This window comes from Bubalus kerabau, chromosome 17 (genome assembly GCF_029407905.1).
Source record: "Bubalus kerabau isolate K-KA32 ecotype Philippines breed swamp buffalo chromosome 17, PCC_UOA_SB_1v2, whole genome shotgun sequence".
Classification (NCBI taxonomy): domain Eukaryota; kingdom Metazoa; phylum Chordata; class Mammalia; order Artiodactyla; family Bovidae; genus Bubalus; species Bubalus kerabau.
The window spans coordinates 7586411-7610032 of NC_073640.1; the positions used below are offsets into that span (position 1 = coordinate 7586411).

General features: G+C 49.7%; 2 protein-coding genes across 3 annotated transcripts; both read left to right on the forward strand.

Moving 5' to 3' along the window:
* The first annotated feature begins 1805 nt into the window (after nt 1-1805).
* MON1B (MON1 homolog B, secretory trafficking associated) lies at nt 1806-13446 on the forward strand. 2 transcript variants are annotated; one of them, XM_055553962.1, is made up of 6 exons: nt 1806-2018; nt 2432-2589; nt 4659-4979; nt 5531-6350; nt 6721-6868; nt 9482-13446. In XM_055553962.1, the coding sequence occupies exons 2-6, from the start codon at nt 2442-2444 to the stop codon at nt 9689-9691; spliced, it is 1647 nt and encodes a 548-aa protein (XP_055409937.1). In that variant the 5' UTR covers nt 1806-2018; nt 2432-2441; the 3' UTR covers nt 9692-13446. The 2 variants fall into 2 exon arrangements, with proteins under 2 accessions (XP_055409937.1, XP_055409936.1); XM_055553961.1 differs by lacking the exon at nt 1806-2018 and having other exon boundaries at nt 2123-2589.
* Nucleotides 11038-23184, forward strand: SYCE1L (synaptonemal complex central element protein 1 like). Its single transcript, XM_055553527.1, has 11 exons — nt 11038-11098; nt 17060-17122; nt 18770-18829; nt 19019-19093; nt 19660-19707; nt 19957-20011; nt 21506-21569; nt 22405-22474; nt 22524-22647; nt 22748-22832; nt 23046-23184. Exons 1-11 carry the CDS (start codon nt 11038-11040, stop codon nt 23124-23126), a joined length of 786 nt encoding a protein of 261 aa, XP_055409502.1. The 3' UTR covers nt 23127-23184.
* Nucleotides 23185-23622: the final 438 nt, after the last annotated feature.

A 23622-nucleotide genomic window follows, 5' to 3' on the forward strand; every position in this document is an offset into this window, starting at 1 on the left:
TCTACAAAACACGATCAGAACTCTGAACTATTTGGCCAATTCTGGATATAAGGTCTCCCAGAAAGAGGCCCAGACATGTCAGCAATAAGTCATCTATCCAGGCTTTTTCCTTTCCTAAGGACAGTGGGATCTTTTGCCCAATAGACAACAGGCAGTTCAGACTTAAGAACACCCAAGACCCACGGGCACCTGAGGGTCTTCCTGGGAATGGCAAGGTTCTGTCACATTTGGATCCCAAACTATGGGCTCAGAGGAAAACTCTTCTAGGAGGCTTTAAAGGGACATGATCTTGAGTCCCTTACTTAGACTAAAGAGTACCAGACAGCCTTTGAAACAATAAAAACAAAGTTAGCCTCAGCCTAACCTTTCAAATTGTATGTCCGGGAGAGACAAGGCCTGAGGGGGGGGGGGGGGGGGGGCGGTGGGTGCGGTGTTAATTCAAGCTCTGGGGAATGACCCCCTGCCTACTTCTCAAAACAACTAGTATAGACTGTTAAGGGGTGGCTCCCTTTCCTTCCAGCTGTAACAGCTACATGAGACAGGCTTCAGGAAGCTGAGGTTACCCTGCGGCAATCCACCACTGTGTACGTCCCTCCTCACATCTTTTCTTTACTGGAACAAAGAGGGAGCTATTAGCTGATTTCTGAGAGAATTCAGTATTCTCTTAGACAATCCCAACTTAAGACTTCAGGTCACGGCAGCCTGAAATCCAGCCACATTGTTCTTGACTGATGCTTCACACCCCTCAATACACAGCTGCCCACACGTCGTTGAGCTAGTGCGCTGTAGCAGATGGAACTTAAGGGACTTAAGGGACTCCACTGAGCCTCATGTGGGACTGATGACCGACGGAAGCAGCTTCATGGACCGGAAATCATTGCTCTGACAAGATCCATACTAAGCACTGAAGACAAGGGAGTAAATATACACACAGACTCTCACTATACATTTTCCCTGGTGCACACTCACGGGCACTCTGGAAAGAATAGGGGCTCCTCAGTCAAACCGTCAAGTCAGAAAGCATGCTTCTGAAATCCTGTCACTATTAGAAGCGGTCCATAAGCCCTCCCAAGTGGCCATAAGGCCACCAAAAGGGTGAAACTCATACAACAGAGGGCGACTGGTTAGCTGCCCAAGCTGCAAAAAAGCCAGCAAAGAAGGTGATGATCAAGGAGGAATCAGGAGCCTACCAAGGGCACGCCCACAAGAGCCCCGGTTAGGCCTGGTCTCCTAACCTGCATAGCCTCGCCCACAGAGCCCCATCCTCAGAAATGAGGTCAGCTCCGTCTTTCGCGGGTTTGGGCAGGGACTGGTCAGCCTACACATTGCCTTCGCAAACTCACCCCTCTGCGCCATGAGGTTCCCTTTTGCCAGAGGCCACCAAGCCCTTAGGCTTCCTGAATCCCCAGACACCCACAAAAACTTCCTGCCTCTGAGAGGCCCGCCTCTCGCCTTAGTAACCGAATCCCTTAAGTTGGCCAGACTGCGCACAGTACTCCGATTGCGGGCGGCCCCTGTCGGTCAAGCATTTTCTCTCTGTCCAGTGTCCATTCCACCTTCCTGCTCCTGCCTTTCCTGGAGGATAACTGAGGATGAAGTTTCCTCCATTCTGGCGAGTCCCATCTCAACTATCAAGACTTAGGCTGCGAGCTTCCTCCAGGGCAGAGAGGAATAGGCCCCAGCCTTCCATTGGGTCCGGATAATGTCAGTCAAGGGATGGGCGGGTCCAACAGCGACCTGACGCAAGGTTTCTGTGGAGACACTACTCAGACGGAATGGGGCGGGACGACCCGAGGGGACCGGCTTCGCTATATTGGGCCAGAGGCGAGGCAGTCCGCCCTCCGTACTCCGGATTGGCTGAGCGCGAGCCGCGCCCCCCTCACGCCGGCGGCTTTCGCACGAGAAGTGGGCCCATTTCGCCCCAGTTGTAGCCACACGTGCCCTCGCTGAAGGAGTGAGTGCAGATCGGGACGGCCAGATCCGTCGTAGACCCGGGAGCAGCGCGGGCCATTTCAACGGTGAGGGAACACAAGTGGGCGGTGGGAAGGAGGGGTCTGGCGTCCGTAGGGCGACTAAAGCTCCGCAACCGGAAGTACCTTCAGAGCGGCGTCGCACCCGGAAGTGTGGCAGGACGGCAGCCACACCCGGAAGTGTGGTGCTTCCGGGGCTACGGGAACTAATGGTACCTGGCCAATTGAGATGCAGAGTTAAAGCAGGTGTTTGTATATCTTTATTTGCTGAGGCTTGGCAGAGCCTTCCTTTGTGGGAAGTGTTGGAGGTTGCAAGTATGTGGTCGTGTTTTTGAATGTTTCATCTGTTAAACGCCAGGAGAGAACGAGCTCCAGGAGTGTGTGCAAGGAGGCCAGGCTGAGTTAAAGCTTTTAAGAAGTTTCTTTTGCTGCGGGTCACCCTCCATCCCCGCTCCCCACAGGGATGTGCAGATGGAGGCCGGAGGAGACACTGCTGCCCCAGTCCCTGGGGATGCGGAGGACTTGGAGGAGATGCGGTTCCCCAGTGAGGAGGCTGAAGATGGTGAAGGGGTCCACAAGGACTTACCCGATCCTGGAGATGCAAGCTTCGAGAAAGCAGGTATACATTCACTTCACGAGGGTCTTGGAATTCCTAGGGGATATTATTCTTGGGGAAGATTCTTGGGGACCCAGAGAGGAGTCTTTGGGACTCAGGGAAGTAGTTTAAACCATACTTTGGGTCAGTGGGAAGTCATTGTGGACTCAAGTTGTAGTTTAAATCATTGAGGAGTGAAAAGGAAATCAGCACGTGTCAATGGATGTTCACTGGGGAGTGGTGTGAATATAGGCCCTTGAAGAATCAGAAAGGGATCAGTTGGGGTTAGAGAGGGACCCTGGGGGTTTAGGCTGTTTAGATCAATGATGACCAAAAGAAAGTTAATATGGTCAGTGAAAGTGAAAGTCACTCAGTCCTGTCGGACTCTTTGCGACCCCATGGACTATACAGTCCATGGAATTCTCCAGGCCAGAATACTAGAGTGGGTATCCTTTCCCTTCTCCAGGGGATCTTCCCAACCCAGGGATCGAACCCAGATCTCCCGTGTTGCAGGCGGATTCTTTACCAGCTGAGCCACAAGGGAAGCCCTAATATGGTCAAAGGGGGACTATTTAGAAGTTAGTGTCTTTGGGGGCTTTACATCACTGAAGTGGGAAAGGGGATCTGTGGAGGCCATTGGACACTCAGAGTATTTACATCTTTGAGGAGTTGATGGCAGTTGTTGGAGGGAATCTTTAAGGAGCCAGATCTTAGTGGATTTAATGGTGATTATTGGAGAGACAGTGGACATCAGTGAGACAATTAGAGAGTCAGAGGACCAGTAGGAAGATCTTTGAAGACCCCAGTGTATATGTAGTGGTATAAAGTGGAGGATTAGCAGAAATCATTGGGGAATGAGTGCTCATTGACCACTTTGGAATTAGTGGATGTTGATGGGGTCGTTGGAAAGGATCATTGAACATTACTGAAAATGAGTAACAGGGATTGTCTTTGAGCACTTGGGAAGTATTGGGAGGAGGTAATTGGGGACTGTCAATGAGAGAGTGAGGAAATATGAGGTCATTGGGATTTTATGGAGGAAAGTATTGATACATAGTTGCCAGTGGATAATACTGGTTGTCAATGGGGATCAGTAGACATTGACTAAAATAAATGGGAGGATAGTCAGTAGAGGGCAATGAAATTGTGGATTTCACTGTTGAATGTTAATAATGGTCATGGGGAAGGGCCATAGAGGTCATTAAAGTCCTGTGTGTTAGTGTATATTATGGTGGTTATTGTAGGGAGGGGGTGGATATCAGTGAGGATAAAGGAGAGTCATACCAATGAGAATAAAGGTCAGGGGAGTCAGTAGGGGTCATTGGAAGCCTTGGATGTTAATGGAGGTCATTGGTGGTCATTATTGGGAAAGCAGTGGACATGGAGTAGATTAAATTGTGGGTTGGGGCAGTCGCTGAAGATCATTAAAGATCTAGGTATTAGTTATGTTAATGTGGGGGTCACGGAAATGTTACCGAGCAGCAGTGGGAACGAATAGGAAGTTGAGGGAGTCCTAAAGATCTGGATGTTAGTAGATCATCATGGCAGTCTTTGGGAGAATTAGTGGTCTTCCCCAAGAATATAAAGGGGTGACCAGGAGAGTCAATAGTGTCATTAGGATCAGTGGACATCAGTGAGGATAAATAAGGGGTTAGGGTAAGGAGGGGTGCATAACTGCTGACACAGATGTTAGTAGATATAATGGTGGCCATTAAGTAATGAGCGGATATCAGAGTAAATGAGTGGTCAGATTAAATGGGAGTTCACTGAAGATGAAGATATCGATGATCATTCACAGGTGTTGGGGTGTTTTGCAAACTTGGGAATGGCAGTTATTGAAAAAGGGGAATAATTATTCAGTAGGGAAATAGAGGGTTCGGTAATGAAAGTTAGATGGGCTTATTGGAGTTTTTGTGGGGGAGGACATTGAAACCTAAGTGTTAGTAGACATCATTGAGGGGCAAAGGAGACACCTGGAGGTGTGTGTCAGTGGCAGGGATCACTGCAGGGCTGGTAGGGATTTGATGGTTCTGTGGACACATGGGGTTAGTGGGGGTCCACAGGCAGATGACTTACTGGGGGCTCCCTTTCAGGATCTAAGACCAAGGACCAGTCACCTAGACTGCTGCTCCAGTCAGAGGCTCCATCATGCACCTATGGGCTCTGGAGCCCCGCAGCCTCTGAGGGCAGTCCTCTGGGCGGCCCTGAGATTGGCTCGGGGGGCCCGGGTGGGGACCCGAGCGACGAGGATTGGCGCAGCAAGCGGAAGCACGTGTTTGTGCTGAGTGAGGCTGGCAAGCCCATCTACTCGAGGTACGGCAGTGTGGAAGCCCTGTCAACCACCATGGGTGTGATGACAGCCCTGGTGTCCTTCGTGCAGAGCGCAGGAGATGCCATTCGCGCCATCTATGCTGGTGAGCAAAGGGGCAGGAAGCAGAGTAGGCGACAGTGACTGGGACCTTGGCTGTCTGGCAGGAGGGCTGGCTGGCTGGCTGGCTGCCTAGGGCACTATGGAGCTAGTTAGGAGTGAGTCAGTGTGTGTGGAAGCTGGCCAGGCATCTGTCCAGGGGGTCTATCTGTCCGTTTACCCTGCTGAGTTCTGATTGATCAACTCACTGGAATGTAACTGGCTGGATACTTCCTTGTTGCCTGAGAGCCTGAGCGTGGGGGCTGTGTGAGTTGGGTGTTTTTCTAGCTCTGTTAGTTTTCCTTTCTCTATCTTCCCCGCTGCATGCTGTATGCCTGATTCTTGACCATCCCATCATATCTCTGCAAATGTCCCAACTCCCCCAGTTTGTCCTTACCCTTGTCCTGGTGTCCCCTGAGTGACAGAGTGGGCTTGGACCAATTGTGTGTGCCTTGTCGGGGGTGGGGGTGGGGGGGAATGTGGAAGAGCCCCATGTGACCCCCTCCTGTCACCACTGACCCATCTCCCTCCGACCGTCCCTTCCCTCCCCTCCCCCAGAGGACCACAAGCTGGTGTTCCTACAGCAGGGCCCGCTGCTGCTGGTGGCCGTGTCAAGGACTCCTCAGTCAGCCGCCCAGCTACGTGGGGAGCTGCTGGCTGTGCACGCACAGATCGTGAGCACTCTGACGCGAGCCAGTGTGGCCCGCATCTTTGCGCGCAAGCAGAACTACGATCTCCGCCGCCTGCTGGCCGGCTCGGAGCGCACCCTGGACCGACTTCTAGACAGCGTGGAGCGGGACCCCGGGGCCCTGCTGCTGGGCGCCGTGCGCTGCGTGCCCCTGGCTCGCCCGCTGCGGGATGCGCTGGGCGCGCTGCTCCGACGCTGCACGGCACCCGGCCTGGCCCTCTCGGTGCTGGCGGTGGGCGGTCGCTTGGTGACAGCTGCCCAGGAGCGGACGGTGCTGGCTGAGTGCCGGCTGGACCCCGCCGACCTGCAGTTGCTGCTGGACTGGGTGGGGGCACCGGCCTTCGCGGCGGGCGAGGCCTGGGCACCCGTGTGTCTGCCCCGCTTCAATCCTGATGGTTTCTTCTACGCCTACGTGGCCCGCCTGGACGCCATGCCCGTCTGCCTGCTGCTGCTGGGCACCGACCCCGAGGCCTTCCATGACATGGCCACCTGCCGACGCCTGGTCGAAGAGGGCATGCACTCGCTCGGAGCCATGCGTGCCCTCAGGGAGGCTGCCAGCTTCTCAAATGCTGCATCAGCCAGTGCCTCAGCCTACAGTGTGCAGGCTGTGGGCGCTCCTGGCCTCCGGCACTTCCTCTATAAGCCACTGGACATCCCTGACCATCACCGCCAGCTGCCCCAGTTTACCAGGTGGGCTCTGCCCCCACGGGCATTTGGCTGGGTGGGGAGGCTTATCTAACTGGAAGGTTCAGCCGCTCAACAGACAAGACTGGAGAGAGAGCCAGCTGTGCTCTCAAGACATGCAGTAGAATGGGTCTCTGCCTGATGCAGGAGTCAGCCTCCAGCCTCAAGAAGTCCCCTGTCCTGATGGAGAGGAACTCCCCAGGACTCCAGGAATCCCCATGTATCATGGGGAGGTTAGGCCCTAAGAAGCCTCCAGTCTAACGGGGGAGGAGGCTCAGCTCCCTTACTTTAATTGAACTCCCTAGACAGAGGGGAGATGGGCCAACCAAGAGAGCTCTAGACTGACCCTATCCCTCACCCCGCTCCGTCACTGCAGCCCCGAGCTGGAGGCCCCCTACAGCAGAGAGGAGGAGCGACAGCGCCTGTCCGACCTGTACCACCGCCTGCATGCCCGGCTGCACAGCCCCTCCCGGCCACTGCGCCTCATCTACCACGTGGCTGAGAAGGAGACCCTTCTGGCCTGGGTGAGTTGAACAGGGCTCTGAAGGAGTCGATTCCCACACTGCAAGCCTTCTTTCCCTCCGCTATATCCCCTCCAGCCACAGCAGCCTCCTTCAAGCGGTTTTGTATCCATCACTGTCCCTATTGCTCCACGTGTCTTTGTTTTTAAATATTTATTTGGCTGTGCTGGGTCTTTGTTGTGGCATGCAGAATCTTTCTTTAGTTGTGGCCTGTGGGATCTAGTTCCCTGACCCGGGACCCAGTCTGGGTCTCCAGCATGGGGAGCACTCTTAGCGGCTGGACCACCAGGGAAGTTTCCCATGTGTCTTTGAAACCCATCAGTCTCAGTGTCTGAAACCTCGTAGACTCATCCTTCTGTTGACCATTCCCTCATTAATGTCTTCCCCTCTCAAGAGGTCCCATTAACTATGATCACTTTGCCTGTCAATTTCACATCAGCCCCGCCCTCTGTGGCCCTGGGTACCAGTTGAACTTTGATTCTGTCTGTCCCCAGCACTTGAGCACTGCAGGCTTGGTTCCATGCTGTGCCTTCCACTTGGGGTATCCTTCCCTGTGGTCTCTTAAGGACTGCTGTCCACACTTTTGTTAAAGGTCAGCTGTTCAGGGGGTTTGGTCAATGTGACTCCATTGGAGATGGCACTTCCCTTAAATTCTGACATTTAGTGCACATTTTTTAACTCATCTATGCCATGTCTGTTATGTATCAGGCATTATTCTAGGCTGAGAATTTTATTAAAAAAAATTTTTTGTTGTTTTCATTTTCAAGCAACTTTAAACTCACAAAGAAGTTGCAAAAAATTATAAGAAGTAGGTCTTTGACTTTGTTTCTCCAGATGTTAACATAACCAGCGGAACTCATCAACATCAGGGAATTAACATCAGTGGAATCATATCTTATCCACAGGCTTTGTTCAGACTTGACCAGTCGTCCTGCTCATGTCCTTTCACTGGCCCAGGATCCAGTCCAGGAGCACATGTTCAGATTGATTGTGTCATCCTAGTCTCGTTTATTCTGGAACATTCCCTTGGTCTTTTTTGTCTTTCACGACCTGGGAATTTTTAGGAAGTACCAGCCAGTTAGTCTGTAGAATGCCCCTCAACTTGGTTTTTTCTAATAACATTTTGTCAAGTCATGCCTCTTGAGCAAGCCTCTTGCAGAAGTGTCAGATGTCCTTCTCTGTGTTGTATCAGGAGGACCATGACATCACTGTGTCCCATTGTTGACATGACTCCTGTTCACTTCATTAAGGTGGTATCTGCCAGGTTTCTCCACTTTATAGTCAATCTTTTTGCCATTTGTAATTAGTATCTTGTGGTGATTAGGTCAGTGTGCTCTTTTTCACCATATTTTCATCCACTAATTTTAATATCCATTAATGATTTTTGCCTGTGACAGCTGTTTTCTCTGGCATTTACCATATGGTGATTTTTCTCATTTCATCCTAACTTCTATGTTTATTGGTTGAGATTCTGCTGTATGAAAGAGCTTTCCCTGCTCCTGTTTATTTGTTGAATTTTAAATTTCATATCATGGATTTTTCTTGAATTCAATGAGCTAAAATCTTTTGCTGTCTTTTATTTTTGTGCTCAAACTCTCTCTTATTTAGTCAGCAGAAGCCATGGATTTAGCCAGACTGGCCCCTATATCTTTTTATTTTTTTCTTCAAATAAATTTTTTGACTGCTCTGTGTAGGCATGTGGGATCTTAGTTCCCTGACCAGGGATCAAACCTGTGTCTCCTGTGGTGGAGTATGAACCACGGGACCACCAGGAAGTCCTCCCCCTATGTCTTTTTGACACATCTGTATCACTGCTTAAGTACTTCTTACTTTCTGGAAAAAGATAGTCCAAGCTTATTTTGTAATTTCTCTGTGCCTGTCCTGAAATCTACCATCTGTCCAGTGAGTCCTTGAACCTTTTAGTAGAGGATGGTATTTCAACACCAGGATCTGGTAGTCCCAGGATTTTAGATCGGGCGGTCAGGAAATGACATCTGAGTGGAAGGGGAGGTCACAGGGCATGGGGGTGTCTCGAGGAACAGTACACCTGGCAGAGGGAAAGGACTGTGCGAGTGCCACGAGGTGAGGCTGAGCCTGGCTGTGTCTGAGGAACAGCAGGCGGAGGCTAGTGGCTGGCACAGAGGAGTGAGGGGGAGAACAACGGTGGTGTGGAAAGGTGCTGGTGACCGGATCGGATTAAGCCTCTCAGGTTGGTATGAAGATTAAGTTGAATTAATCCTCACATCACACCCAGGCTACAGATGATAAAAACTTAAGTGTGTGGAACTTAGAACAGGACTTTGTATACAACAATTACTCATTAAATGTTAAGCACTCTTGTCATTATCTCCAGTCCACAGATGAGTGAACTGAGGTCCAGAGAGTGTATGCACACACACACATAGCACCCAGTTGAAATCACTAGTTCTGGCTGACCCCCTGGCCCACTCATGATACAGAAGCATCAGCTTACCTGCTTTAGCCCAGTGACCAGGTTGGAGCTGCTGCCAGGTGCATTTTCCAAACAGGAGACCTGTGTGGGGCTAGGGTAGGATGGACAGCACTGAGCTTGGCCAGCTCAGGACCAACTGACCATGTCTCCTCTCAAACCCGCAGGTGACCTCCAAATTTGAGCTGTATACCTGCCTCAGCCCCCTGGTGACCAAGGCGGGTGCCATCCTTGCAGTGACCAAACTCCTGCGTTGGGTGAAGAAAGAGGAGGATCGGCTCTTCATTCGTTACCCACCCAAGTACTCCACACCCCCAGCAGTCCCAGTGGCCTCTACGGACCAAGCTTCCCACAATGGCTTGTTTACTGGCCCTTGAGAGGCAGAGCTTCCAGACTGGGCAATGTTGAGAACCACCATCTTGGGCTTTTACCTTCTGTCTTCACCCTGGAAATGGGGCAGGGTTGGGGGGTTGATGGTGGTAGTATGTCTGTGTGTGCTCAGTCGCTCAGTCAAGTCCGATTCTTTTGCAACCCCACAGACTGTAGCCCGCAAGGCTCCTCTGTCCATGGAGTTTCCCAGGCAAGAATACCAGGGTGGATTGCTGTGTCCTGTGGCTGGTCCCTATCTCCCTGGGCAGTGCAGCAGGATTTGGGGGGCTGCCCACCAAAGACACATGGGTGGCAGTGTGATTGCACACAGGTGAGCAGGCTGCCTGACCAGCCCCCTCATGCCCCTCTGCCTCTGGGAAAATCCTTGAGACTCCCTCTTCCCCTCCCTCTGCCTTCACCTCCTCCACTGGGATGGTGTTCCAGCCTCTGTCAGGGACCGTCTCCTCCATTCCTGGACACCACACGCTCAGTCCTGCGTCAGGGGCCTGCCTCCTCCCTGGGATCTCAGCCCAGAGTGTCTAGGGCTGGCCAAGGTCTCCCTTGGTGGCCCACGGCAGTTCTGGAATTGGAAATGTAGGACTAAGTCTGTGCCCTGAAACAGCCTGAGGATATTTTTAAAGAAAAGAGAACTGCACATAAAAGGCCTAAAACCGATATCCACAAGGACGTTTCCTTTGCCCTTCATGTGCTTCATCTTTACCCAGTAAAAAATGACCCCATCAGCGCTGGCTGCTGCTAATATTAATAAGAAGGTGACCTCCAGCGTCTACCTGCCTGTGTAACCCGGGGCAAAATACCCGACTTCACACAGTGACTGAGATCCAGAATTTTTACACAGATCCACTTAGCTTCCACGACCCATTCTATTCATTTGTGAGCTGGAGATAACTAACCGCTCATAGGCTGTTAAATGAGGATTTGTGAAAGAGGACTGCACCACTTGCACCGCACAGCACCTGCACAGTCGTCCCAGACTCACAAACCGCACAACCCAGGCAAAGATGAGAGAGAGAGCGAGGCCTGCCTGTAATTTCTATGTGTGTGTGCAACACTCAACACCCCAACAACCAAGACCCTAGTCCTGCCTCGGGTTTCGCTAAGCTGGAGCTTGGAGCCTCGTGCTGCACGTGTGTGTGCTAACTGTCGCTCAGAGATCTCTGGGTGGTCCACTTTGGTGAGCTGATCACCCGTTGCTCTTCACCCTGCTCAACTGATGCGCAGAGACGCACTGGACGCGTGCACGCTGTACCGCCTTTCTGCCATCGCGTGGTTTTGTTTTGTTTTTGTTTAAACCAATCACCAAAGCGCACGCGTATCAGCTGCGTGCTGGAAGATGGCGGGGAAGCTGGAGCCTCGGGAAGTGAAGTCGCCAAAAGTCGTGGAGGATGGCGAAGGTAGTGAGGGCAAGGGGCCTCTGGCATCCAGGGCTGAAGGGAGGGAACCTTCGTCCCCTTGCCGTAGTGCAGTGTGTAGTCACTCCGTCGTGTCCGAGTCTGCAACCCCGTGGACTAGCCCTCCAGACGCCTTCGTTCAGGGGATTTCCTGGCAAGAATACTGGAGTGGGTTGTCTTCTCTAAGGCATCTTCCCAACCCAGGGAAGAAACTGGGATCTGCATTGCAGGCGAATGCTTTGCCGTCTGGGCCACCAGGGAAGCCCTTTGTCTGCTACAATAATGAAATACTGGTACCAGTTCTAAAAATAAAAAAAAATTAAAAACTGCTGTTTAACAAAGCGGAGATAAAAACATAATTCTCAGCATCTAGATTAACTTGTCGATTTTATTGATTATACGTGAGTTAAATAGATCGAATACGTCAGTATTCATCTTTTCAAACAATAAAGGGGTGGATCTCACAAAACCCACTCGAGTGCTGCCACATCTAAGAAAACTTAACAGTAATTCCAATATTGTCATTTCACACCGAGCACATGCCACACTTTGCATGGACTCTTAAATCTTAATCGTGGATGGCCACTCTCAAGAGAGCTGCTTTTCTCCCGGGCATTTTGTTAATACTGATGCCCCCTACCCCAGTGAGAGGAAAGACAAAATTGTTCCAGAGGGAGTTGGAAATCGCAGTCTAGGCAAAAGAAGAAAATTGTCTAAGACAATGATCCCCCGCTATGCCTCTAGCACTTTTTTTAACTATAAAAATTTTCAAAGTGTACCTAAGCACAGAAAATAAAATGAATGCCCATGTACTGGTCACTGTGTATATACAGTTGTCAGCTCTTTGCCCTCCTTTCATCTATCTCTGACCTTCCTACACACTCTTTAGACCACCTTATTGGTAATAAACACATTGGATTACATCTTTCCAAACACATCTATGCAGATGACAACAGTGATTATGATTATGTACTTGTATATTGTCTGCCCTACGTTGTGAGCTTGAGAACAGACCATTCATTACCATTTCCCCAGCACCTGAAACAGTGCTTACTTGGCAAAAGTAGGTGCTCAGTAATTTTCTTTTTTATTGTATGAATAATGAAATAACACTGAGAGTTCTCTTAGATTATGGCCTCATGTTGAGTGCAAGCTTTCAACAAGAAGATGCCAATAAATTGCCCTTATTAAGCTCTTAATATAGCTGCTACTATGGGGAGAAAAACTAGTATTACTACATTTTTTTAAAAAAGGAAGTTATGATTAACTTCACCAGCAATGGAGAAAATTGAAAAGCGTATCAAGTTGCCCTTTCTAAACCATCCAAATTGGCTTTAGAACAGGAAGAATATCTGCTATTGATTACTCTGGCAGAACAGGACTTCTTTTGCGCTGATAGTAGAAGTGGCCAGCAAAGGCTTTGCTGGAGGCAGTTTGTCAGAATACGCATAGCATCTAAAACGCTATTTCTTATCTTTCGTCGCCATGCTTGAAAATCATAGAATACACAGATGTGTGGACCAGGCAGGGTCATTGGAAAGTTGTTGATGGGAGCAAAACACAGAAACAATCATGGAAATGGCTAACTTTAAGTATATTCACGCATTATGGAATGCCTATGTGGTGGACATTGTTTTTTTTAAAGAGGCAGGAAGAAATAATTAAATTCGAATTTAATTCATTACAGTTAATTTTAAAAGGAGAAGATTATAGGAATTCCCTGACAGTCCAGTGAATTAGGACTCAGCACTTTAACTGTTGTGGCCACGGTTCAATCCTTAATTGGGGAACTAAGATACTGCAGGCCTTGCAGCACGGCCGAAAAAAAGGGCGAACACCGTGATTCGCTAACACAGAGTAAGCTTCACAGGGATCATGTTCTCATGAGGGAAAGCAAGTTGGAATTAAGAAAAAGAGGCAGTTCAGTTATACAATTATAGCTCTATGTGTGTTACATAGAAAAATGTCTGAAGGCTAAAGGCCTAACTGGTGACTCTGAACAAGGGTCTTGAATTTTGGAGGTTGTGCAGAAGTGAAAGCATTTTTTTAAATTTTAAAGGAAAATGCCAGTAGTAATGAATAACTTTAAAATATCTGTTGAATGGCATCTGGGGATTGTACATTAATATTGGTCTAGTTATTAACATCTCTATTTTGATGGTTATACTGGTAGAGTTCCCTTATAAATATGTACTGGAATATTAAGAAATAGTGGGTTATGATGCCTGCAATTTGTGTGCAGAAATGCTCCCAAATGTGGAATCTGATGCAGGGGCAAATAGCACTGTGGCCTATTTCTACAGTTTTCATGTACATCTGAAATTATTTAAAAATAAAATGTTTCAAAGGGGCTCATACTCCATAGGCTGTTTTGTTTTGTCACGTTGATTTTTTTAAATTTTTGTCAAAATGTTACTTGAACTATTTAAAAGATTTACCGATCACTCATGATCTTACTTGGAGAAGGCAATGGCACCCCACTCCAGTACTCTTACCTGGAAAATCCCATGGATGGAGGAGCCTGGTAGGCTGCAGTTCATGGGGTCGCTAAGAGTTGGACACGACTCAGCGACTTCATTTTCATGCATTGGAGAAGGAAATGGCAACCCACTCCAGTATTCTTGCCTAGAGAATCCCAGGGATGGGGGAGCCTGGTGGGCTGCCGTCTATGGGGTCGTACAGAGTCAGACAGGACTGCAGCGACTTAGCAGCAGCAGCAGCATGATCTTACTGCATGACTAGGACTCGAAATGCAGTGGAGGGGAAAAACTGAGCTTTCACAGAAATGGTTGAACAAGCCAGCTGTAAGAGACATATGGGGACAATCGGGGGGAACCGCATGTGTTGTAGGTATTTGGTGATATAAATGATCCAATGATTAGTGATGATTGTTAATCTTGGTGAGGCTCTAGAACTGCAGTCGTCTAAGAAAATGTCTTCTAGTAAGACATCTAGTAGTTGAGACTGTTTTTTTGAGATTCTTAATGAATTTCATCTAGGGATGAAATGTCATGAAGTCTGGGACCTACTTGAAAATATTTCAGCACACACACACAAAATAGCTGAAGCAAATATCAGTGGATATTAATGATTGTTAGATCTGGTAAACCAGAGTTCATCACGGTATCCTATCTAATTTCATGTGCATTTGGAAATCCTCATAATATTAAAAACAAAACAAGTAATCACAAACACCTCTCTTTATTATTAGATTTATTTTTTTTTATTCCAAATACTAAGAGTATTTGAAGAACTTAAAAGTATCCAGAGGAGACATACCAACCAATGATACCAGAGAAAGACAATAAGATTTAGAGCTAAGAAGAGAAGGGAGTTGCATTTTACTTTACATATTTCTGTAGTGCTTGAATGTTTTTAGAATGTTACTTGGTTAAGTGAAAATTAAAGCAATACATGCGATACATCTTACCAAGTTCTAAGTGTCTTCCCCAAACTTGGAGTCATTTAGTTAAGGGACTGTTGGTGAGAGGAGACTTTTACTTTTTACTTCTTGTTCTTCGACAGTTGTTTATTAAGTAATTTAAAAATTCAAATGCAAAATTAAATGAATACATACTAATTTAAGGAAAAAAGATGTAAAGAAAGTGAACATAATACCAAATATTTTAGCAAAATTTAATAAGCTCAAGTTAAGAGTCCCTGATTTATAGCATGAGTTTTAATGGCTGCAAAGAATTTTAGCCTATGAAGGTGCCGTAATCAACTAAGGTATCTTTAAGTTGCTTCCATATTTTAAGATTATGGACAATGAAACAGTCTTGCCCACCATCCTTAATTATTTCCTAAAATAGATGCCTTGAGGTGGAATTTCTGATCCAGAGGAGTTAAGTAAGTTTTTGGTATTTACTACCAGAAAATTTGAAATGAAATACTGTTTTTGCCTATATGATTGGCAAAAGTGACAAAGGTTGAAAAAATATTTGAATGATAAGAGTGTGAGGAAGGAGTCTTCCATGGGCCTCTAGGGAGAGGGCAACTTCAAAATACCAAATTTAGTAACATACATGCCCCTTGATCCATCCAGTAGTCTTCTAGGAATTCATTCAGTAACATTCCCATGCATGCATAAAGAAGAATGTACCAGAATCTTATATTAGATTGAATTGTGTCCCCTTAAAATTCATGTTCACTCGAACCTCAATATGTGACCTTATTTGGAAACAGAGTTTTTGAGACTGTTTCATGCAGAATAAGGTGTACCCTAATCTAATAACTGGTGTCATATAAGAAGAGGGAAATTTGGACATACAAAGATAGAATTTAAGGTAAAAGACCCAAAAGAAAGACCCACGTAGAGGTATTGTTATGGCTTCTTAAGAAAACTAATGCAGATAGTCACTGTGGCATTATTTGTAACAGCAAAAGCAGCAACCTAAATGTCCATCAATAGAGGACAACTTTAAAAGATCATTAGTATATATATTAGCAAATGGAAGAATGCAGGGACTTCACTGGCAGTCTACTGGCTAAGTCTGCACGTTCCCAATGCAGGGGGCCCGGGTTCAGTCGATCCCTAGTCAGGGAACTAGACCCCAGTGCCGCCGCTAAGAGTTGACAAGCTGCAACTAAAGATCCTGCATGCCACAACTTAAAAAGCAGACGGCACATGCCGTAACGAGAGATCGCAAATGCTGCAACGAAGATTGAAGATCCTGCGTGCCACAAGACCCGATGCAGTCAAACAAATAAATATTTTTTAAATAAGGAAAAATATAAACTGTGAAATGCCATTTAGGACATGACACCATCTTTATCAGAAAATGCTTGTATGTGATTTGAATGATCACTGAGTACACACAAACAGCCTGTCACACAGGTGGCCTTGCAGAGGGTAAGTGAGGAACTTAGGTCTGGAGGGAGGGACTTTGCATTGTATACCAAGGTGGGTAAGCATTTCTTCATTTACTCTTTGGCTGTCATATGTGTTTTGTGAGCTTCTTTTCATCTTCTCTGCTTAATTTTTCTTAGAGAGCAAGCAGTGGGTCACTAGGAGTTACCCTTTTCTCACTGATTTTACAAGAGTTTAAGATGTTGGTATTTTTTCTGTTTTTGTTGTTGTTATAAGTAACACAGGCTCACTTTAAAAAGTACCTAGAAATATATGTGGCAAAATTACATTTGAATCAAGACCTAATAAAGTCTGTCCATTAGAGTTGATTGCTATACGTCTCATCTCTTAATCTAGAGTTTCCTCTTCCCCTCTTTTCCTTCTTTGCAGTTTATTTGTTGAAGAAACCAGGTTGTCCTATGTGTTGAATTTCCCAGCATCTGGATGATGCTGACTTCATCCCCATTGTGTCCTGTGTTTTCCTTTTCCTCATATTTCCTCTGAATTGGTATTTAGAAATGGAAACCTGATAGTATCCCATCCCTTTTTCTTTTTTTCTTGGTTGGGGTTGGGGGACGGGGAGCAGAGTCCTTCGCAGGTGGTGTTGTGTTCTTCCATCAGGAGGCTCACAATATCCAGGTGTCTTTTGTGGATGTTAGCAGCCATTGCTAAACCATGCCCTAAACCCATCACTTCTTTCAGAATTTGCAAATAGTGGCCTACAATTATTGGAAGGAAATTCCTATGAAATCATTCTGGCCTGTCGCATTGCCTGCAACTTCATACTGATTGAGAACAGCAGCAACTAAAGTGCCTCATCTTCTCTCACCCCTGAATTTTGCTAAGGGTGGTGTCCTGCAACCTCCTGGGGAGAACTGACCAGTAGAGGTTCTGATTCACCCACCGCACTCCCTTGGCCTCTGGGACAAAAGACGGGGGTCCTGTAGGGACCCTGCTCCGGCTGGGGGGCTGCCCCTCGACTGATCCTTGGTTCAGCCCAGGGTGTTCTCAGAACCTGCTGAGACTTTCTTCCTCCCTTCCCAGACAAGTGTGGACCTTTCCTCAGTCCCCTGTCACTCTCACTGCATGCTGTAATTCTGGTTTTCATTCCACAGGTCAGACCGAGTCATCAGAGAAGACTGAAGACTTGCTGGAAATGGTGAAAAAGTTGCAGAAAGGTCATGTGTCTCCTTGTGTCTGAGGCTTAGCTCGAAGAGGTTTTAAGACAGGAAGATGTGGTTCAATCCCCAACCCCTCAACTCACAACCTTGGGGAAGGATCCCATTGCACTTTCTTCCTCTTATACCGTTTAGTTCTTTCAACCAAAAGCACAGCTTCGAAATTCAAGACATATAAGCTCCTCCCCAACACACAAATGCATGTGTGCATACACACACACACACACACACACACCAGCCGTCTATTTCCTTGACCCATAGCCCAGCAGCAACTATTTTTACATTTTCTGGTATTTTTCTGGAGATTTAAAAAAATTCCATTTTGGGTGTATATTCTTTGTCCGTTTTTATATACAAATGGCAGATGGCAACACAAGAAGCTTTGCACCTGGCTTTGCTTGTTGATGGGAGACTGGGAACCAGCCTGCATCCAGTATCTACATCAGGGCTGGGGCAAAGTACTGGCTGGGTTTGAGGTTGAATCTCCCTCTCCCCTAGTCCATCAGCAGCTTAAAATACTACAATCCACTGGTCTGTTCCAGATAAAACCTTCCCTTCCCTGACTCTGTGGCTACAGCATTGGAGCTGCTGCCTAGGCTAAAATTAGGTAGAGGAATTGGGGGATTGAAAATGAAGTGACCCTGACCATCCCCGGTAAAACAAAGACCTCAGGGAGTCATGTCCTAATCAGCAACTCGGAGAGCACTCAGTCTCCAAGAAGTCACAAGAGCTGGGGTTGGTGGCCTCCGAAAAATCCAGAAACTGAACTTCAGGACGTCTCAGGGTGGTAGTGACACCCAGCAAAGGTTGGACAGATTTCCCCCTCAATTTTGCGCTTTCAACCTTGAAGCCAGAGAGGATGAGAAGGGCTTCCGCATTTGGAGCACTGAAATTTGGACTGTGCAAAGTTAGAGATGACTCCCTAAAGAGGCAGTGATCTCCCTATCATTGGAGAATTTGATAGCTGTCAAAATGCAAGTTGCATCTTCCTCATATTTCAACACCAGAGTCCAGATATGCAGAAGCAACAGCCCACCCTGCCAGGCTTTCCATGCGGTGGGAGTTTTCAGGAGGTGTCCACTGTCTCCCACCTGATTCAGAATGACATGCACAAGCCTCTGCCATGGCCCAGAAGGCCCTGAGCTGTCTGCCACCCCCACATCTCCACCTTGCCTCCTGCTACTGTCTGCTAGCTCACTAGACTCACGCCAGCCCTTCCAGGCCCCTTAGCCGTATGTTTTAGGCATATGTCTCAGTCACTGCAGGGGCTTTGCATTCATGGTCCTTCTGGCTGGCATGTTCCCCCCTCCATGCTCCCTAAGCCCCACACTCCAGAACCACAGGGTTCCTTCCTCCACATCATTTGGGGCCTCTCCATATCTCAAGAGGCATCTTCTTTGATTCTTCAGCCCTTTGTTCCACTTTATTTCCTTTCACAGCATCCACTGCCACCAGCATTGACATCACGAATCTTTGCTCAGTGTCCATCTTTCCCACCTAGAAGGCCCTGCAAGGGCTTCTCTTGCACGCTCCATAAATGCCGATCGACAGCAGCAGAGACACAGTGCCAACACCCATCCTGCTCCTTCTGCCCAGGACAGCCAGGCACCTGCCATCTCTGGCTCAGTCTTCTATTTCCTTCTGCAGAGGGAAGCCTGGAGCCACAGATTGAAGATCTGATTAACCGGATTCATGAGCTTCAGCAAGGTAAACTCCAGGATTTAAGATCCACTGGCCAAGAGGGGCCTGGGCTGGGGAAGGCCCCACTGCATCACCTGTAAGATCCAGGCCCCTCTAGACTGTCTGAAGGTGGGTGTGTAGCATCCTGGGCTGCAGGAGAACACAGCAAGGCTGGAGGCCGCCTCACACTGTGTCTTCATCCTTTCTCTGGCCCAGCAAAGGAGAAATCCAGTGAGGAACTGGGAGAAGCCCAAGCTCTTTGGGAGGCCCTGCGTCGGGACCTGGACTCCTGTAAGTGGGACCAGCAGAAGGGCGCAGAGAGCTCGTGGCCAGTGCTGACCTCAGGGTCTTTGCACAGGCTGTTCCCTCCACCTTTGATACTTTCGTCCTACATAACCCACATCACCTTGTGCTGTTTTGAGTCACCTTTCAGCTGAAATTTCACCCCAACAGGTCTACCTTGGCGGCCCCTTCTAAACACCGAATACCACCTCATCTCGCACACCGCCCCCCCCCACCCCCACCAGTTTGATTTATTTCTTCACAGCCTTTATTCCTGCTTGTCATGGTGTACTTTTTGCATTTCTCATCCTCTCCACATTCTACTGTGCACGTGCTACACAAGGGAGCCCTGTAGTCCTTCACCCCTTCTTACAGGGCGTGTGGGCTCCCAGGGGAAAAAAGCTGGATCAAGGTGGTCCCTAGCGGGAGATGGGTGCAGGGCCAGCAAGAAGACACTGCCCTCCCCTGAGGTTGTTGTACCTTCTGTGTGACCTGGGGCCTTCCCTTTGCATGAAGTTGCAGTCTGGGCATATGATAAGGCCCCTGGAGACTCAAAGTGTCCCTGTGTTTTCCAGTGAATGGAGAGAAAGTGCACCTAGAGGAGGTTTTGAGCAGGAAGCAAGGTATTTACCAGCCCCTTCGTCCTCATTATTCTACCTGGTCCCCCTACAAAAGCTTGAAGTTCCCAGGCAGCCAGAGGAATCCCCCTGAGATCAGAGGCCAGGTGCTTCCCTCTCTGCTCAGACCCGCCCCTCAGCTGCCCTCTGACTTGGAGTAAACACTGAAGTCCCCTCAGTGCCCTGGCCAGTGTGCTGTGAGGCCCCTTCTGCCCCATCTGACTCCTCAGAGCCCCCTGGTCCCTCTCCCCCCAGAGGCACTGCGGACCCTCCAGCTGTACTGCCAGAGGAAGGCGGAGGAGGCACAGAGGTAAGAGGTCCCTCCTGGTTCTTCCCCGCCTCATTTCCCGGCCTGAAGGAGGAGGGGGCCAGAGCTAGGGGAAAGAAATCTTGGACACACACTCATTTTACCTTTGTATAAAATCGAGTGGCTAGATGAGAGCCTCTCCTGCTCACCTTTGATAAGAGGTAGTGTTCAGATGAACTCATTTAATCATTCATTGCTAGTTTCTTTATCAAGTGGATACTAAATTCCATCCACTGGTATTATTTTAGGTCTTCCCCTATCCAGCTCTTCTGCCATCCAAAACATTTATCTGTCTGCTCATGTATGCCCCCAGCCACCCATTTATGCACCCGTCCATCTACCAACCCATCCATCCACTCTCCCATACATCCAACCAACTATCCAACTCTCCAGCCAGCCAGACAGCCATTAATCTCTCCAGCCTTCCATCTAATCATCTTTCATCCATCCAGCCATTCTTTCTTTTGTCCATGTTTCTAGTCATCCATGTAGCCATTCATTTCTTTACCCAGCCATCCAGCCAGCCAGCTATCTGTCAGTCTTCCCTGTATTTCTCCATCCATCCATTATCCTTCCACTCATCATTCCTCTAACCAGATATCATCTCTCCAGCCTATCACCTATTTTCCATCTATCTCTCCATCCTTTGAACCTTTGCTTAACACATTTTTGTGACCAGAGGTCTCACACTCTGGGGCATCAAGATTTTAATAACATGGGAAAACCTGATGACAGATAGTGAAAGTGTATATATGCTTAATCACACCACATCTACCACTGTCCGAGGAGCAGATAGTGTTCAGTTATCAACCAGTCCTCACAATGACAGTCCCACCATTTTATATGTGAGGAAACAGATCCACAGAGGTTGAATAACTTGTATAAGATTATAGTGGAATAGCAGATCCAGCCTGGACTTTAGAATGTATGAAACTAAACCAATGTATACCCTTCACAGGGATTTCTTGGAAAGGCATGGTTTGATGGGAGACAGAATGGACAGGGTGAGAGTGTCAAGAAAGGCTTATAATGTCACATTTGATTTAAAAAAAGGAGAATGATAAAGATTCTGAACAGACTCCCAGCCCCACTCCGGCTAGAAGGCTTGGTGGCTCATTCAGAGACTATAACTGAGGGTTTTCTTTCCTTTCCCAGGAACTACATGTTGGCGGGGCACACAGAGCAAATTTCTATCCAAAACTCTCAGATCACAGAGACTCAAGGACAGAGGAAGCTGGGGTAACCCTGGGGTGACCCTGGGTCTAGGGCTTGGAGTGGGCTGGTGTGGGGGATGGGAGTGGGGCTTGCCTGAGGGAGAGCTTGTTGGAAGGCATGTTTGTTGCAAGGTGAGCTGTTGGATGCAAGGCTTGGAGGACAAAACCCATGAAGGGGCTCCTAGCAGAGGGAGCCCTAGGTACAGATCTGAAGCCCCAGACTGGGTCTGGCTGGGTGTCAGTCCTACCCTGTGCTTGCTTATTCCTGGATGTCGGCCCCTAGGTTGCCCATGGAAGAACAGCTGGAGGATTTGAGAGGCCCGCACAAGGACCTCTGGGAATTCCACGTGAGCCATTATCATTGCCTCTGTTGAAGCCCCTCCTCCCCTGGCTCCAGCATGTCTGCTGATGGGCCCAGGGTCCTCCTACTGCTCAGGCCCAACGCCAAGGGGTGGCCCTTGACTCCTTTCTTCCTGTCACCCGCTCAGCCCAGTCCACCCAGCAAACTCTCACCAACCCCCACCGCCGCACTCAGCCTCCGGTGCCCAGACTGTTGCCCTGGTCTTTGCTAACCTCGCTCCCCTCCTGCTCTCCTAGAGTACCCATCCTGCAGTAGCAAGTGGGAACTCTGACCCAGACATGGCCAGGCCATCCCTTCATTCAGCCAGTGTCTCTGGATGTGTCCAGCGGCACTCCAGAGGGGCCAAGTCTTTGCTGTCCCCAAGCTGGTTAGCGGCACGGGGTGGGCATGCCCAGAGTCTAAAACAAGAAAATAAGTCGATAGATCCTGTAACGCCAGTGGGAAAGTCCTCTGTGAGCAGGTGTCATCTGAACATAGACACGGATTAATAAGCAAGGAAGCCATGCAGTTGTCAGAGTGCAAATGTCCCTGGGAGGGAACCGTGCCTGGTGTATTTGAGGAAGAGCAAACCGTGGGGCTGGAGGATGAAAGAGTGGGAAGAGGTGAGGTTTAAGAGGTACACGGGGACCTGGCGAGTGACTGAGGGGGAAAGCGTATCTCCCCGAGCCCCCCAGGTCCCAGCAGAAGCTGCACACCGAATGAATGGGTAGCTGAATGAAGGCATGAACCCACTAATTCAGATAAGGACTTTCCGAGAGGCGCGGAAGAGGAGGGGACCAGGAGGAGCGCTGCAGGGACAGGGCTCCTCTCTCTCTTCGCAGATGCTGAAGCGGCGACTGGCCTGGGAGATCCGTGCCCTGCAGAGCAGCCAGGAGCAGCTGCTCACCGAAGGTGGGACCTGGGCCCGGGGCGGGGGCGGGGCCGGGGCGGCCGGCGGGAGCCCCGGCGCCGCCCACGACGCCCCGCCCGCCCGCAGAGAGGCAGGCGCTGGCCCGGCTGGAGGACGTGGAGCGGCTGCTGCTTGCGCCGCCCGAGGCCCCCGCCGCCCGGACGGCGATCGGCGGGTGAGAGGGCCGGGGAGGTGGGGAGGGGCCGAGGCCTGCCCCCAGCGCTGGCTCCCTGGAGGGCGCGCCCCCGGGGGTCCTCAGCGCCCCTTCCCTGCAGGCTGAAGGCGGAGCCGGAGAAACTCCGGGGGGAGGCCCCCGCCCAGACCCGGAGCACTCCAGAGGACCGTGCCGGCTCTGGAGAGGTAGAGGGCCGGCAGGCGCGCCAAGACAGAGCAGGCGGCGAGGGCCCGGGGTCCCTGCGGGAGGCGCGCCTGCGGGCGCAGGGCGTCCTCGGGGGGGGGAGGGGGGGGGCCCGGGCCCGCCCCAGCAGGCCTGACGCCCGCCCCCCAACCCTAGCAGACCGACCCCCCTCTCCCCCTCCCAGCAGGCCTGACTCCCGCTCCCCCGCCCCCCAGCAGGCCGGCCCCCAGCTCCCCAGTGAGGGCGACCTGGCGCCACCGATGGAGCTGGTCCCGACGGCACCCCCAGGCCAGTAGGACCCACCCGGCCCCACCTTCCTTCAAGCTCGCCCGGAAATAAAGGTCACGTTTGCGGACCCTGCTCCTCCTCTGCGGGCTGAGTCTGTGCTCTGGGGTCTTTGAGGGTCGGGGTCGGGGTCGTGCCCCACTCCTCGGTTCACCCGAGGGGGTGGGGCGGCCAGGCAGCCTGGGCGGGGCCTCGGCCGGCCTCCGCCCACCAGCCCCTTGGCGGGCTCGAAACGTCTCAGTGTCTGTGTGAGTGTCAAGGCCGCTCCATTTCCTTGGCCTCATCTCGGATTCCTGAATTTTATCAGTAAGGGCTAAGTAAGATGTGTGCTCAGTTATGTCCGACTCTGCAACCCAGGAGCTGTAGCCCGCCAGGCTCCTCTGTCCAAGAAATTCTCCCAAGAATACTGAAGTGTGTTGCCGTTGCCTTCTCCAGGGGATCTTCTCCAACCAGGGATCCAGGGAGTCTTTTGCGTCTCCCGCTTTGGCAGTCGCATTCTTTACCACC